Source organism: Doryrhamphus excisus, linkage group LG6 (assembly GCF_037039965.1).
Source record: "Doryrhamphus excisus strain RoL-2023G ecotype Guam linkage group LG6, RoL_Dexc_Guam_v1.1, whole genome shotgun sequence".
Classification (NCBI taxonomy): domain Eukaryota; kingdom Metazoa; phylum Chordata; class Actinopteri; order Syngnathiformes; family Syngnathidae; genus Doryrhamphus; species Doryrhamphus excisus.
Window position 1 is genome coordinate 16,443,668 of NC_136362.1, and position 17,080 is coordinate 16,460,747.

Here is a 17,080-nt window from a genome sequence, read left to right on the forward strand (position 1 = left end):
GTCAGTGGGACGACTGGCGTAAAATCATGACATTACCGGGTAAACGTTCATATAAGTGACATATCGAACAAGCAAAAAGAGCGGACGGAGTAAAAAAAAATATTTCTCTTGGCTTCAGCGAGACGAGGTGGCGTCGTGCTCGGCCATATTAGCATGCATTTGCAAGCAAGTTTTCGCTCATAAACCCTATTAAAAACCCAAATTAACAACGTGAGAACTTACATATTAAAATAGCGAGGAAATTCGGTTGGCGTTCTCTGTACTTTTAACGGGATGGCAAGGTTGGAAGAACAAGCCAAACTTTATCGCTTCAATCAGCTGGCAGCTGTTGGCAACAGTCACGTGATCCAGTGTGTGTGTGCTACAGGGGCGTAGCTGGAGCGCTTGCGACCCCAAAGACTATGGGACCCTAAATACAAACTTTTCGTTGACAAAATTTGATTTTAAAATTAAGTACATTTTATTTTGTCACATAAACACATTTTTCACTATTTAAATATTTAGCAGCCAGATTTAGATATCTAACATTCAAAAATTGACTTTTTAATGATGTCATAACAGTATTAAGAGTCACTACAACCTCTTAATGAGCACCAAAGGTGTGAAAAGTTGATAATTTCCCTCGCCTGATTGAGTCACATCTGAGAGAGGCTCTGAAAAACCATCTCTTAGGTTGGACAAGTGCAGAGTTACAGTGGATGAAGTGCAAAAAATAGTACTTTTTAGAGTCACCGGCTGTCAGAGATGGGCGTGGATAAGTAGCTAATTAGGTCAAGGGTCAAGGTCAGTGCCAAAAGTGCTGTATAGCAGCCAATAAAACACAAAACTACACAAACATACCCAATAATATAGGGAAGAACTTTAAATACAGTAAAAACAATTCACAAAAATAATGACAGAAATAAAATAGTACAAAATAATAACAATTGTCAGGTTAGCCTGTGTCCATAAAAGTGTTTGTGCAGATCTAATGTTTAAGGGCAGGCCATTCCAAAATCTTAGACCTGTGACAGAAAAGGCCCTATCACTCCAAGATTTAAGTTTAGATTTTGAAGCTATTCAAAGCAACTGTGAGCTGGGCCTCATTGTTCTAGCGGGAACATAAAAAGACAGTGATTCGATTGGCTGGCGACCAGTCCTGGGTGTACTCGTCCGCTCGCCTGAGGTCAGCTGGGATAGGCTCCAGCACACCCCCGCCACCCTAATGAGGATAAGCGGCATAGAATACTATATCCCTTTTGAATCCCTTTAAACTGTCTACATTCCAGAATTAGATTTTTGTCAACAGACTTCCAATACACTTTTTAATTTGATTTGCCCTTCTTACAATTTTTGATTGGTCAATTTTCTAATAGACTGCAAATAGATTGGATATGCACTCTAACTGTGTCCTGTTTACACAGACGGGGGTCAAATGGGGTGTGCCCCGGGGTGTAAAAAAAAACCCTCCGTTTTAAATGTCAGTCTATGAACACATGTGGCTATGAGTCTATTTTTGCACTGCAACGCATATAACTCAATCGAGAAGGGCGGTTTCCGCTTCTGAAAACTCAAGTTCATTGACAGTCATTGACAACAATAATATCAACATGTTCTGCAGACACCGATCAAAGCATATTCATCAAATCAAATCAGGTCTGGCAAGGGAAAAGCAGCTCACTGGACAAATTTCTGCTAATTACCATGGCAATTATTGTAAGCTGTCACACTTCTTAAGCAAGGGGGTGGACTGTGAGGGCTCCGTAGCGTAATCCTTCACAAATGACAAGATAATGGAGGCAAAGAGAGGGCACCGCTTCTAAAAAGGAACCAAGAGATAGAATCCCCTGCAGGCACATTTTAAGAATGGACAAGGAGCGAGAGAGCAAGCCTGGGATAGGTAGCAGTAGGAAGTAGAATGTATTCCCTTTGCACCTAGAGTGGGTGAGATTTATTTCACTGCTTGGGAAAATGATTGGCCCTGGAGCAAAGTAAAATGAGTCTAAAAGTTGGCTTTCAATGCTGAATAGTTTTTTTCCCCCTTTACAAACTGGAAACTTAATTAGCTACTACCTACAGTTGTCTTTACAAATAAAATAATACACAGAGGTATTAAAGTAGCTATAGCATTGACTAACATTATACAGTCATGGTGTTTCATCGCTCAGAAGATGACAAAGGCACCCAAAAGCTTGACATGTCAATCTGTGTGATGAATTTTGATGGTCCAAGAAGTGAAGTGATAAGTGTGTTGTCGCTCTATGGAGTCAACAGTCATTTGTCACTGTCAAAACAAAAACATCCCTTTTATCACTATCAAGTCTGATGAATCTCGGGAAGTTGTTTGAGAAGACAATAGATCATGATGGAGAAATGACAAACTAGACACTTAAAGAAAAGAGAAGTAGTTTAACAGGCAATAGTGTGCTTCTAATATGAATTGACTACATTTAAAGTCAGGCAGAGAAAAAACAGCCACGTTCACCAAACCTGATGAATGAAAACCACACAAGGGAGTCCAAATTTGAAGTTGAAGTACACTAAAAACTTGCTTAATTATTTGCAGTGTTCAGTCACTGCGATATCATTTTTAAAAAGGTAAAAATCTGGGGCCCAAAAATGGGGCCACACGGATAGCATTGGCGACTCCAAATTCCACAACATTGGTAGTGGAAATGTTATCATTCCATGTTTTTTACAGGACTACAAGAGCATTGTGGTTCTCTCCACCTCTGTGGATGCACAGTGTGTCGTTGAGCGTGCTGCTTCTGGCTTCAGCAACAGTTTGGCGGATATTTCCCGATCATGTTCACAAAAACAGTGAAATGCTGTTGACAGATATAACAGAAATATTTTTCCCTTGCTGGGAATCACAAATTCCAATAACTTCTTTCCTTGTAAACAGAGAAGCAGAGCTTGGGGGAGGGCAGAGAGCACATCTGGCCTACAACCACACCCATATAAAGGCGACATAACAAAAGAACAGTTTTACAACGCCCCCTGAAACTGAGCTTTTTGATCCATCTCACTTCCAAATGGGCAAACCTTATTATCTGAAACTTTGGCATCGTTTAACACAAGAATACAATATCGTAACAACATTTATAGGTCAATAAAGTGGAGAAAGTGTAATAGGTCCCTTTTAAGCTGCAACTGACCCATTATAGTGCATAGATGTTTCCACAGCCAATAATGATCCTAAAATATGCTGTCCTCTACACAACAAATCTCACACTCTTAAGAAATGCAGAACATATCAAAATGAACCGAAATAAATAAAAGAAAGATTAATATGTTTTAAATGTTGCTCCTCAGCTCCCCATTTCGCCAAACACCAGACTTGTCCGTAAAGTTTTCTCATGCTAGAATGCTAAAATGGAAAGAAATATGTATGTGTTCATATTTCACATAAGGATTTTGATGGGCAATAATTCACACAAAAAGACCAGTTCCCCTTTAAGGCCTAAGATGCTTTGTGAATATTATTTTATTTTAGTAAGTAAATTGCTGAGTACACTGCTGATGGGGATGTTAAACAACTCCATGTCAAAAAATCACTTTAAGACATAAAAAGAGTAAAGTAAGTCAGAATGTGAATGTGCATCACATTTTTGGTCGCAATTGTGTAAAAACCCTCGACCTTAACATGTGATATCTATGATCACACCGGACAAAGTATTGGGACACTAGCGTAGTGTAAAAACCAAAGAAAAAGCACAACTTTTGGACAACAGAAGATCAGAATGAAGGTTGTAGCAATGCCATGACATCACTTTGTTATTTTTGTATTCCTGATATTTAAGCTCAATTTATATGATCCCAACTTAATGCACAATATGCTGAATGCGAACACTCTGCATTCAGGCTTTGATAAAATGCTACCACGATGTAATGAGCAAAACAGTGGGCTGCTTTACACACTGTCACTTAATTGTGGCCATTGTTAGGACGGTTAAGCATGCTGAAACACTGTGATATCTTGACTAATCCACAACAGCATCCACATGCAAACACTTGAGTAGCAGAATAATGGAGAGTCGCAGCAGGGCTTGGTATAATCACCTCTTCGTGTGTGTATGTGTGTATTGGGGGTGGGGGGGCTGCTATGGGCTTTATCTCAGAGTGCCCTCCATATTCAAATGAGTCACTTCAAGTCTTTACAAATGCAACTGCAGTGCCTTGGCTTCTTGTTTTATCATTTTTTACATGCTAACTGTAGCACATGTTGAACATGCAGTTTTAAGACTCTATCACATGTCTATAAATAGACATGATATCCAATTTGGTGCTCAGTACTTGTAACTCCATTATCAGTCCAGTGTCAACTTAAGACCCACACGAGGATGGCTCACATTTTCTATTGAATGTGCAGCATTAGGGTCAGTGTCTTTGTTATATGTCTCAATGAAACAGAGGGCGATTCCATTATTAACCTGAATACAATTGGCTTGATGATATAATAGCAGTATAGACTAACATTCTCCTGATGTGAGTTGCTCTTTTTGTGTATGGAACATTATTCATTAGTCTTTTCAAAGTATATCAGCTTCCCTCATTTTTGTCATTTGCGAGTACAAAAATCTTGTTATATGAATTTTTCAGGTTATCCCTGAATTTTTCCAAGTACAAATATAAAGACATTTAAATTAAAAAAACAACTTGAATCACAGTAAATGGACATGATGGTCTTGGTCTTTAATAAAAAACAAGTTCAGTGGCTCTGATTCGACACTTAAAAGTACACTAAAACGTACAATTTAAAAAATATATTGAAACAAATTCTATACATATTTATATGCATTTTTCTTCTGGTTAACTAGGTTGGAAAGTTTAAGTTAGAAAGGTCATTTTATAACTAGACCATCACCCAGCCAGGGCAAATAGTTTGAATTATTGATGAAACACCTCCCAGTACGCTTTGCTGTCATGCCTGTAAGTCACGGCACACCGCCACACACTTGGCACATATGCCACAGAGGCATATTAAGCCCCCCCCGGATGTTTTTTCCCCTGCCACTCAAGCTTGACAAAGTCGACCGGAAACACATGGCACCACTGTTGCCAAACGTTTCAGTAAGAAAAATAGCGATTGGCTGTCATAGAAGTCGCTTTATGGCGCCATTTTCTAATGTACATATTATTTGCATATGATGTTTGGAAATGTTGTAAGAAAAAAGCATAGCCTTGAAGGTGAAATACAAAAAAGTGAGTAAAAACACCATAATTATAATGTTTTCAATTTAACACAATTAAACAGTTAATGCTAATAACAGCTAATGCTATGGCTCACAATTATATGACTCAACATGAGTGTGGTTCGTGTTTAGCGCACTCTTCTGGTGAATATTTGTAATAGCAACTGGTTTTCATTCATTCATTTTCTACCGCTTATCCTCACAAGGGTTGCGGGGGTGCTGGAGCCTATCCCAACTGCCTTCGGACGAGAAGTGGGGTACACCTTGGACTGGTCGCCAGCCAATCATAGGGCACATATAGACAAACAACCCTTCACACTCACATTCATACCTATGGGCAATTTGGAGTCACCAATTAACCTAGCATGTTTTTGGAATGTAGGACAAAGTCGGAGTCCCCGGAGAAAACTGAGGGTGGAATCAAACTCAGGTTTCCTAACTGTGTGGTTAACCACTTGTCCACCGTGAAGCCTAATTCTAAGATAATCCAATACATTTTACGCAAAATGAGCAGCAATAGACTAACAATAAAATATAAACACACCCTCCTAAAGAGGTGACTCAACTTACTGAGCAGATGAGAAAAGTTTATAGCAGAAAAATAACAATACATGGACAGCGCATCGATAATCGTATCGTTAAGTTAAATATTGTAATTGTTAGTCATATAGATATTGTAGCACCGTCACTGATGCTTTGAAGCCAAAAGAAGGTGGTTGAACAACAAGGTTTGTAATCCAAGCAATAATGGCTACTGTCCGCTGCACCACCAGCACAACAACCGAGGCACCTCCTTGACTCTCATCAAAAATGACATATCCACACCCATGGTGCGTTCATGACAACCCAAAACAGATTTTTTTTCGTGTGATTGCAACTGTGATGCGAGCAACACTGTAAGATGATGTCCTATTTGGGAGAAAATAACAATAATTCTTACTGGGCTTCTTCAGCCACCTACACCGCACTCTTGTGTTTTTCATTTGCTTCAGACCTCAGCTGAGGAATTGACAGCATGGAGTCAGAATGTCAATAAGGCCAAACAGACTTGCACAAAAACAGGTGATGGAATAGCTATTATATACCTGTGTGTGAGGGAGAATGTGCCTGGGAATCAAATATGAAGTCTTTGTGAATGGGTTTTTATCAGGGAAAATGAGTGAGAGACTTCTCAATGGGTGGATCATCTCAGTTATTCACAAGACAAACAGAGAAGGAAATTAGGAGTCCCTATCTCAGAGCAAAACCTATCTAATAATATGCACTGATGCTGTAAAATCTCCATGCAACCAGGTGCAGGGTAAAATCATTGTGGCGACATCTGTAATTAACTCATGTTTCCATGGTATCTTTCGACTATGCATAGTAATCCCTGTGTGGTCTAGTGATCACTGAAAATTAGCTCATATAAAAGGTTAATGCGTGACCAAAAAAAAAAAAGAAGGTCATTATTTTCTTGCAGTCTATGTATTATCACCCAATATGCTGCCTCACATGGCTACAGTACATAATAAATATGCAAGAATGTGTCTTGGGAATTTGCAGATTTTCACCAACTGTGTTCTACTGAAGTCACTTAAATAATAATAAAAGAAAGTACAAAAGACATTCGCAAAAAAATACAATCCGGTGTTGAATTCAAAGTAATTGGATTGGAAATTAGATACATAACGAATAACAAAGAATATTGAATAATTATTTCAAAATAGTCCATCCATTCATTTTCTATGCCACTTATCCTCACGAGAAACAACCATTCACACTCACATTCATATCTATGGACAATTTGGAGGGGCCAATTAACCTAGCATGTTTTTGGAATGTGGGAGGAAACTGGAGTACCCGGAGAAAACCCACGCATGCACGGGGAGAACATGCAAACTCCACACAGAGATGTGTCATAATAATCATGAATATAATTTCATCATCATTAGAACTTAATGAAAAAAGGTATGTATATTCATATTGTAAAGGTTTGACTTATCATTGCACTTTGTAAAAAAGATCTGAATGGTCATCCCTGTCTGACAGGAGATCCACTCATTGACCTTTATACAAAGCTCTACTTGGGTTGGTTCCGTTTTATCTCAGAACTTACATGGACATTACAGGCTATGATCCACTGGCTTTTTCAACTTTTTTTTACTGTCCCTTTTTGCTTTTGAAAAAGAGATTGTGTATCCTAGGTTTCACCAGGTTAAATAAAGATTCAATACAAAAAACAATATTGTATGAAACATTTTTTAAAAATACATTTTGAATTAGTTTTAAGTAATTCTTGTTGAAATTTCTGTTGAAATTCATTCATTCATTTTCTTGCCCTCACAAGGGTTGCGGGGGTGCTGGAGCCTATCCCAGCTGTCTTCGGGCAAGAGGTGGACTGCTGGACTGGACCCTGGACTGGTCGCCACTACCCGAAGAAAACCCACGCATGCACGGGGAGAACATGCAAACTCCACACAGAGATGGCCGAGGGTGGAATTGAACTAGGGTCTCCTAGCTGTGAGGCCTGCGCACTAACCACACGCACACCGTGCAGCCCCCTGTTAAAATTAATTAACTAATTCATTCATTTTATACCGCTTTTCCTCACAAGGGTCGCAGGGGTGCTGGAGCCTATCCCAGCTGTTTCCGGGCGAGAGGCGGGGTACACCCTGGACTGGTCGCCAGCCAATCACAGGGCACATATAGACAAACAACCATTCACACTCACATTCATACCTATGGATAATTTGGAGTCGCCAATTAACCTAACTTGATTTTGGAATGTGGGAGGAAACCGGAGTACCCGGAAAAAACCCACGCATGCACGGGGAGAACATGCAAACTCCACACAGAGATGGCCAAGGGTGGAATTGAACCCTTGTCTCCTCCTGTTAAAATTATACACTGTTATTATAAATTGCAAAGCAATGCGATTTATAAAAACATCATCAGACTAAATAATGATCTAAAATCATCAGAATGTGTAATTCCTATTGAACAGGTTGTTTTTTAAATGAATGAAACCAAATAAAAGGTGCACAGTGTAATTGACAGTGGAAATATCTTTAGGGAGTCCCTCACAACGTCTGTCCAAATATATGTGTGAAAATCTTTTTAGCTGAATAAATCTCTCACGTATAACACACACAACACAATAACAATACATCATGTTTCAAATGATGATTATACCGAAAAGACAACACAAAGCTAGTAGAAATAGTACTATTTTTGTTTGCTTGTAATTTGTTGATGGTCTCTAACTGAAACGCCGAGTGGTATGAGGCGAGATCCGAGTTTACTGTTCTCTTGCAGCCCACACTAAGCTGATGTTTCCACTCAATCTTGCTGTACTCGGTGAGCACCTCTGGACATAAAACCAAGGTAAAACCTATTTTGCTTCACGAGTGCTCCTCAGTTGGGAACAACTGAGACGTTCCTTTAGGAATGTGTGGAAACAGCGTCCATTCACGGAGGCACCTGTTGCCGTCTCACCGGTGTCATTAGTTGTGAGGACAGAACAACGAAGAAGGAGCATCACTGCAGCGTGGACCACATGGAGGAGCATATTGAAACCAACTCCACCGGGTATCACTTTGACGATGGCCCAGCCAGAGTGCAAAGTAGCCTTGTGTTCTCCAGACCGGTTTTTGCCATTTTAATGGTGATGATGGTGACTTTGGTGGTGGTGACAGTTTTGGGGAACGCACTGGTCATGTTTGCCTTTAAAATGGACAAGAGTCTGCGGAGGCAGTGTAATTACTACTTCCTGAATTTGGCTATATCTGACTTTCTCGTGGGTAAGTAAATGTGTTTATGGGGTCCACAAATAGTGTGCAAATTACAAATTGAACAATGCATTCTCAAAAATGCTGACTGAGTCATCCTGGAACTGTTTAGCTACTTTAAACCAGCTGTTGGTTAAATAAATGTATAGTCGTTACATGATAAATAGACTAATTTGATTAATACCTTTCAAAATTAATTTTTAACTAATAATCAACTTATATTTTTTCTAACACAACTGTTGCACTACTGCATTTAGGAGCATTCTGTATCCCGGTCTACATCCCCTACATCCTGACTGGAAGGTGGACGCTGGGCAGAGGACTGTGTAAGCTGTGGCTGGTCATGGACTACCTGCTTTGCTCCGCATCCGTCTTCAGCATCGTCCTCATCAGCTATGACCGCTTCTTGTCAGTCACCAGAGCAGTAAGTGCTGAACTCCCCTCCCCCTTTAGCGGTCCTTTGGTGTGGTCGGAGATGGCCTTTGGGAGAATGTGAAAGTATGTCATATAAAGCGATAAAAAAAACTTGCAGAGTCAGAACTGATTACATTTTGGGGGTGATTCAAAATTCCAAATTTTCATCAAATTCTCCCTTTTCCTGAAAAATAATTATCTGCTATTACTGCCACATTTCTCAACCGATTCAAGCCATTTCAACATCAAACTGTCCAACACGGCTACCTATATTCATATGGCAAAAAATTCAATATTTTTCCCAAATTCACACTTTTCCGTAAAACTGCTATTACCTACTACTACTGCTACACTTCTCAACCCATTCACCTCATTCTCACATAACTCATTCTACAAAGTCACAACATTCATGCTATTAGCCTTCCCACATTTTTTCTTCCAGAAGTCAAATTGCCTTTGATATAAAGAGTTTAGTTACATCCTACTTAAGGACATTCATGCCATTTTCCACATTCCAAGACTTCCCACTTTTCTTGATGTCCCCATTTTTCGGAATGCAAAATGTCAACTGATTCAGATCGTTCCAAAGCCTACCTGGTCATGCTAGGTGTTAACATGCTAATATTAGCATACTCGCATTTTGTGCTATTTTCATGGGTAGACACATATACATCTACATTGCTAATGTTAGCATGCTAGTAGTGTGTATATATATATATACACTGATATATATACTATATACATACACTTACCACTATGATGCTAGGTGTTAGCATGCTAACGTTAGCATCTTAGCTCTACTAGCATGCTAACATTAATATATGTAGATAAAATACATGCAGGACTAATATATTAGATATTAGATATTAGATATACATATATATATACACTTACCGCTATGATGCTAGGTGTTAGCTTGCTAACTTTACCATCTTAGGACTACTAGCATGCTAACATTAGCAATGTAAATATGTAGATAAAATACATGTAGGACTAATATTTAGCAGCGTAAAACCGGTGGGCGGTCGAAACAGCAAGGTGTTAAGGAGGCTTACAGACATGACTTATAAACTTTTCTCAGGGCATTGAATCATCTCCACATTGGAGGATAAATACTTTGGTCCTACACGTCCCCTCAGAGGAGATACTGTATGTCCTATCATGAGCATGAAGTGATGACGCCTGCTTGGATGAGAGAAATGTTGAAATGTTTTAGAGACAGCCTACTTTAGGTTGAGGGCCGAACTGGACATTTGGCGTAGTTGTTAGTTTTAATTTTAATATAGTGATTGTTGATCGACCTCCCCTTCATCATTCTTGCAATGTCCAGCAAAAGCCACATTATTTTATATCAACACCCGTTCGTGCGTGGGTTTTCTCCGGATACTCCGGTTTCCTCCCACATTCCTAAAACATGTGGTTAATTGGTGACCCCAAATTGTCCATAGGTATGGATGCGGGTGTAAATGGTTGTTTGTCTGTGTGTGTCCTGTCCCACCTCTCGCCCAAAGACAGTGGGGATACCCGCTATCCTAGAGGATAAGTGGCATAGAAAAGAGATGGATGGGCAAAAACATCACATTCTGTGAGATGTGTATCTATGGAACGGTCAGATTATGCATTCCCCAATTTAAAATGATCACTTTTGTCTGTGTTATGCCTTTTTAAGGTGTTATTTTTAGTAATGTACAGTTAAGTTGTTTTGAATGTTCTTTGAATCTGGCTCCCTTTTTAAGAATGGTCTAGAATTCTCTTCTATGTACAATATTACTGTACAACATTGATGTGATAGATTGATGTGATTGTGTGATGTCATTTCTTGATTGTGATTGGTTTATTAAGAGCCAATCATGAACCAGAACTGCTGACATCATCCAAATCCGAGCAAAGCCTTTGGGTCCGATGGGGCTGAAATCAAAATGCCAGAGTAGTAAATATACCAGAGGAATCGCTCACTTACTCAGATAGCTGTAATCACTTTGTTTGATAAGGTGTGTGAGGGAAGCCAAATAATGGCTATTTTTGGAACGGTTCCGCGGACCGGATGAAATTGCACCGCAGGTTGGATTTGGCCCCCCACATGTAATCCATTGATTCAATTCCCTGATGGATATATAAATTTTACTGCCATCCACCATTACACTGTTGAATTATCCTTTTATACTTGAATAGTTAATGACGCTAAAAAACACAATGCAAAGTCAACTGAACAGATCAATTCAATTTCCATGTTTTCTATGGGTATTTTGAAAAAAGGATTATGATCAATTTTTAAGGTATAACGGTATTCAGGAGATGGCCTGGGACGCATCTGTGGCTTCCTTCCTGTCTACTGAGTGTTCGAGGTCACTGGTTGGGGTGGCAGTGCCACCATTTCCCCCAAACATTCCACCTGGACAGGTTAATCATGGCTGACCCAGCTCAGCCCTGTGTCACAACCGAATTATACTTTTTGTCCAGATTTGGAAAACAGAAAAAAACAACACTGTGCTAAAATGCCCTTTGAAAAATTCTCCACATCGCCATTGAAGTGCTCATTCTGTACACGTGTGAGGACGTGGAACAGGGGGTCGCTTGGTAGACAAAGACGGCGTTCTCTTTCCTTTCACAAGCAAACACTGTACATCAGAGTGATGAAAACAAATACCATAAAAAGAGAGCGACGGAGTGCGAGATGCTCTTCTTTAATTAGCCAGCTTTGATCATCGAGGTCCTCCTCTTGGCGCCGCCATCGTCCTGCTAACATAGATCAATCGTGGCAGAAGCGGACCGCTGGCAGGCCCAATAGCATTTTTCTTAAAAGCCTTTCTCTCTGAACACTGACAGATAAAATGTCGTCAGCAGTGACATGACAAAAGTGTGTCTTTGAAAGGAAAAAATGGAAGTCAAATTAGATACAGAGGGTGGGGTTGAGATGGTTAGGACAACCGCTTCCTACCAGGGAAAAGTTTGATTTATATTCAACAGTTCTTATTCATCCTTCAGCAGAATAATTTTCTACTTATTCTGTTGTTTCTACAGACCTTTTTTGTCAATATTGTTGGAGTGGATAATTGAAGTCTTATCAATAAAAAGGGGGGGGGGAAGTAGCATATGAAAGGACCACACAGCCATAACATCCAGGTCACACACTGCTGTGGGATGGTATGCCATTCCTCAATCAGGAGTCGTTGCAAGTCCGCCAACATGGTGGTGTCTGGTCAATCTAGCACGAACAGTACACACAAAGTGGGTGTTCAATTGGGATAATGTCAGAACTCTTGGTTTCGGTGGTATTGTCTCTAATAAATACTGTTCTGGGGCGGCAAATGTTATATGAATGTTGTCATTGTTGTCCCGGAAATGCATGTTGCTTACTGAACGGGTATTATTTATTATAAGTCTTTCAAACAATTCAAAAATCATTCATTCATTTTCTACCGCTTTTTCCTCACGAGGGTCGCGGGGGGTGCTGGAGCCTATCCCAGCTGTCTTCAGGCGAGAGGCGAGGTACACCCTGGACTGGTCGCCAGCCAATCACAGGGCACATATAGACAAACAACCATTCACACTCACATTCATACCTATGGACAATTTGGAGTCGCCAATTAACCTAGCATGTTTTTGGAATGTGGGAGGAAACCGGAGTACCCACGCATGCACGGGGAGAATATGCAAACTCCACACAGAGATACAATGCAAAAATGTATTCACAAAAAGTAATCCGTTACAGCTCGACATGCTCGCCAATTGATTTGTTGTTGTAAAGTGAGCTTTGCATTTATTTACTGCAGGTGAGTTATCGGGCCAGACAGAGCATGTCTCATCCAGCCATCATCAAGATGATTGCTGTGTGGGTCCTAGCCTTTGTCCTGTACGGCCCGGCCATCATCTTCTGGGAGCTAGTGGTGGGTCAAAGTCGGGTGCCAGAGGATGAATGCTTTGCAGAGTTTTATCACTCCTGGTACTTCCTGCTGTGCGCTTCCATGCTGGAGTTCTTCTCTCCATTCATCTCGGTGGCTTTCTTCAACCTCAGCATTTATCTTAACATACGCAAGAGGAGGCTCCGCTGTCGGGAGGCTCAGCTCAACCTTCAGCTGGCTGAACCCATGTCCACTCAGGGGGAAGGCATCCCCTTGTCCCACACTTGGAGGATGGGGGGTAAGCTGGGTGTGCGAGGCTCCATCCATTCCCCAGCTTCCTCTCCCAATTTGGGCAAAGTGGATCTATCGAGCAGCAGGGTGGCCCAGCCTAACCGTCTGTCCAGAGATAAGAAAATTGCAAAGTCCCTGGCCATCATTGTGTGTGTGTTTGCCATCTGCTGGGCACCGTACACCCTACTGATGATCATCCGTGCTGCCTGCAGAGGGCGATGCATCCCGCATCACTGGTATGAGGTCACCTTCTGGCTCCTGTGGCTCAACTCTGCCATTAACCCTTTCCTCTACCCACTGTGTCACAGCAGCTTCCGTAGGGCCTTTGCTAAGATTCTATGCCCAAAGAAGCATCGTTCGACTACTCCCCCTTTATCTGTCCTTCAAGCTAGCCACTGACCATATGCTAAAAACTGTGAAGTATTAGAACACATCAACTCTGTTGTATATCAGGGCTCACCAACACGATCCCTGCGGGCACCAGAGAGCCCCCCCACGACCACATGAGGTGCCCGCAAGCCTGCTTTTCATCCAGGTTTTCAGTTAATAATATGAGTTCTGGATATCAACATTTTCTTAATGTTCTGGCAAAAAAAGCATATTCAGTGTGAACTACATGAAAATGAGTAGCTCTCGGCCATTTTCATTTTGTAAACATAGCTCTCACAAGGGAAAATGTTAAAAATATATTTTTTAATGGTGTTTTCACACACCATAAATATGTTAAATGTTTGTCACTGTAACCTTTTTGACAAACTAACCCTTGATTGTATACTATGACTGTACTTGCATGAAGGATCAATGTTGCTGTCACTGTGATGTTGCCAGTAAGTACAAGTGAATGGAAAATACACACATACATGAAGTTATCGTTGTCATAAAATGTATTTTCCTCTCTCGCCTTTACCATTATTACTCTTATAAAGGACTATAATATACAATACAAACTGAATGAATAATAAAATTCAGAACTGTTGTACTGCACAAAAAAAATGCATAAAAAGAACAAAACATGTTTACAAGTACTGTACCACTCAACTGTGATATCAGGGTGTGTGTTCGTCTACGTGCCGCTAGATGTCGCCATTCATCTTTGAAGCTTTTTACTCTGAGCAAAGCTCCACAGCTTCAAAGTTTTTCTCGTTGACCCAAATTGCTCTCTCACTGCAGTGTGTGTGTGTTTGAATTAATACTTAAATGCAAAACAGTATGTCTCTGCACCAACTTTGTGTGTTATCTTAGCTCCAGACAGACAATATATCTTAATAATCCTTGGAAAGAAAAGAGTTTATATGTGCTTTTACTGTTGTGTTGTTTACATAATACAGTAATTTAATGAATAAAGTCTTTAAATGTTATCATGCTTGTAAAAAGTAATGGAGTTTTAGAGAAAAATTATTGACTTGAGAAAATATATTCCTTTTTGTGAGAAATGTAGCGTCTTTATGGATTGACTTTTTCATGATTTAAAATAAATGACTTGAACTCTGTTTTGCACTTACATACTTTTGTTTTGTAATTATTATTCGGTTTGATAAATTCCAGGATGGTGTTGTGGAGCGGTAATTACACTCTCATATTAGATAGCGGGGGTTCCATTTGCAGGTGCCAGGGTCCCACCGGGGACTCCCATTGTTCAAATTGTCATTGCTGCTCATGAGCACATCTGGGCCCATGGTCAGGTGCACAGAGGACAGGCACAGCTGCAGAGACCAATGTCCTGCCCCTTTTCCTGTCTTGGGGGTGTGGACTGACCCACACTTCTGACCAAGGGAGTGATGGGGGGTGGGTGGTTGCAAACCCTAGAGGTGACAGTCCTGCATTTATCAGAGGAACAGAGAGGCTGGGTTTAGTTTGTGTGTAACTGTGTGATGGTGAGGCCCACTAACATTGTGTGTAGTTATATGAGCAGGATAGCTGCTATTGATTTTGATGATAGATTGAAATGTCATGGCATGTGTGTGCCACAGCGCCAGGTTGCGACAGGGACGCTGCTGAGATTATATCCAAGAGGCGGAGCTTGGTGGAAAACAAAGATGAAAGGTGTTAATCTGGTAAACATGTAGGACCTAAATACACACAAGACAAGTCCTTTGCAAAGAGAAAGACAGTTGTCCTACACAGCAGGGGTCCCCAACCACCAGGCCATGGCCCAGTACTAGTCTGTGCACAATTAAGTATATAAAAACAGCCATTGTAAATAACTTTTATTCATCTTAATTAATCGACAAGTTGATGATTATCCAATAAACAAACAACTATTTTTATAATGGATTAATGTGTCTATTTTTACTTCCTTCAGTCATCCGTGAAAGAAGACCTATTATCTTTGTGTTTCAGGCTAAATAAGATACTCGCACACATCAGCTTTGACTTTGGAAAAGAGCAAACATTTTTCCTCTTGCCTATATCTTGTGAAGCAAACCACTGCCGAGATGTGTGCGTCGAGTGTGCGGAAGAACATTCCCACGCAAAGTATGGGATTTGTCCATTGTAGGAAAATGGGTATATTAATGCGCAGCTATGTATGTCTACACACACACACCTAGTGGTAGAACAGTGAAATACAAATAGCTTTAGATGTGCCTGTCCAGCCAGTGCAGGACTGTTCAGTAACTTCCCCCAAAGCAGACTAGCTGATGTCAAATGCAAAGCCTGACCCTAAAGTTTATTGATTATTGTTAGAAATACAACAGTTTTTCCATGTTTTGATTCATTGTGTTGGCAACCTTTCCGACTTTATTTGAATACAAAATAGTTGTATGCTTGTGCTAACTTGCTCAGACATCACGCAGGGAGACTTATACTGTATTTGTCACATTTTCCTTTTCACCTATTTGCTCCCAAATGCTGATCTTGTGTGGTTCGGTGCACAAAATCAACTTTAATTAATGCTAGCACACTGCCTGTCACCCACACACCAAACAACCAACATTATGATTTTCTCGCTGAAAAACAAACTCTGTGCTCATGTTGATGGTGTGTCTGTATTTGTGCTTTTAATTTGTCATTCATACACATATACACACACATGCACCCACACACAAGTGACCTGCATGGAGAGACGGAAGAGACATTAGGCAAATTTTAAATAAAGATATTCAATAAAACAGAAATAAAATATTCTTTAAAAAAATATTTAACAATTAGCAGTTATGATTTCATAGGAATATAATTTTACTGACTTTGGGAAACCTAAGATTGTTCTAAACTGTTAAACTCTTCCTCTTTGTTAGAGTGATCTAACGCTGTGACCATCCCTTATCTAATATCATTAACACCACAGTTAATGTAAAGTGTCCTAAAATATAAAGAGTCTGTTAAATTCAGCTTTGAGCATTGAACACAACAAGGCTATGACCAATGTGTTGTGGTATGTTGCACTAAAGCAAAACGACTGAAACACTCAAGCAGGGGTGCAGGTCAGACCTCTTTGAGGTTGGAGCATCACTTAAGGTCCACTAGTGCACGGTGGCGTTTGCTTAATGTAGAGCGCTTTTCATATTTCATGAGTACCCCAAAATAAAAACAAGACTATTTCTGCTTTATTTTTCTCCTCTTTCTCTCTATCCTTTTTTTCCTGCAGTGT

At 40.2% G+C, this 17,080-nt stretch overlaps 1 protein-coding gene across 1 annotated transcript; it reads left to right on the forward strand.

The window, feature by feature from the left end:
* The first annotated feature begins 8,538 nt into the window (after positions 1 to 8,538).
* LOC131125768 (histamine H3 receptor-like) lies at positions 8,539 to 13,890 on the forward strand. Its single transcript, XM_058067626.2, has 3 exons — positions 8,539 to 8,956; positions 9,202 to 9,368; positions 13,132 to 13,890. Exons 1-3 carry the CDS (start codon positions 8,713 to 8,715, stop codon positions 13,888 to 13,890), a joined length of 1,170 nt encoding a protein of 389 aa, XP_057923609.2. The 5' UTR covers positions 8,539 to 8,712.
* The last annotated feature ends 3,190 nt before the right edge of the window (positions 13,891 to 17,080 follow it).

Excerpts from the sequence above, each read along its gene's own strand:
- LOC131125768 (XM_058067626.2), top strand. The coding sequence starts at position 8,713 with ATGGAGGAGCATATTGAAACCAACTCCACCGGGTATCACTTTGACGAT. Across the intron at positions 8,957-9,201 it reads TATATCTGACTTTCTCGTGG|GAGCATTCTGTATCCCGGTC; the intron begins GTAAGTAAATGT and ends TACTGCATTTAG. Across the intron at positions 9,369-13,131 it reads TCTTGTCAGTCACCAGAGCA|GTGAGTTATCGGGCCAGACA; the intron begins GTAAGTGCTGAA and ends TATTTACTGCAG.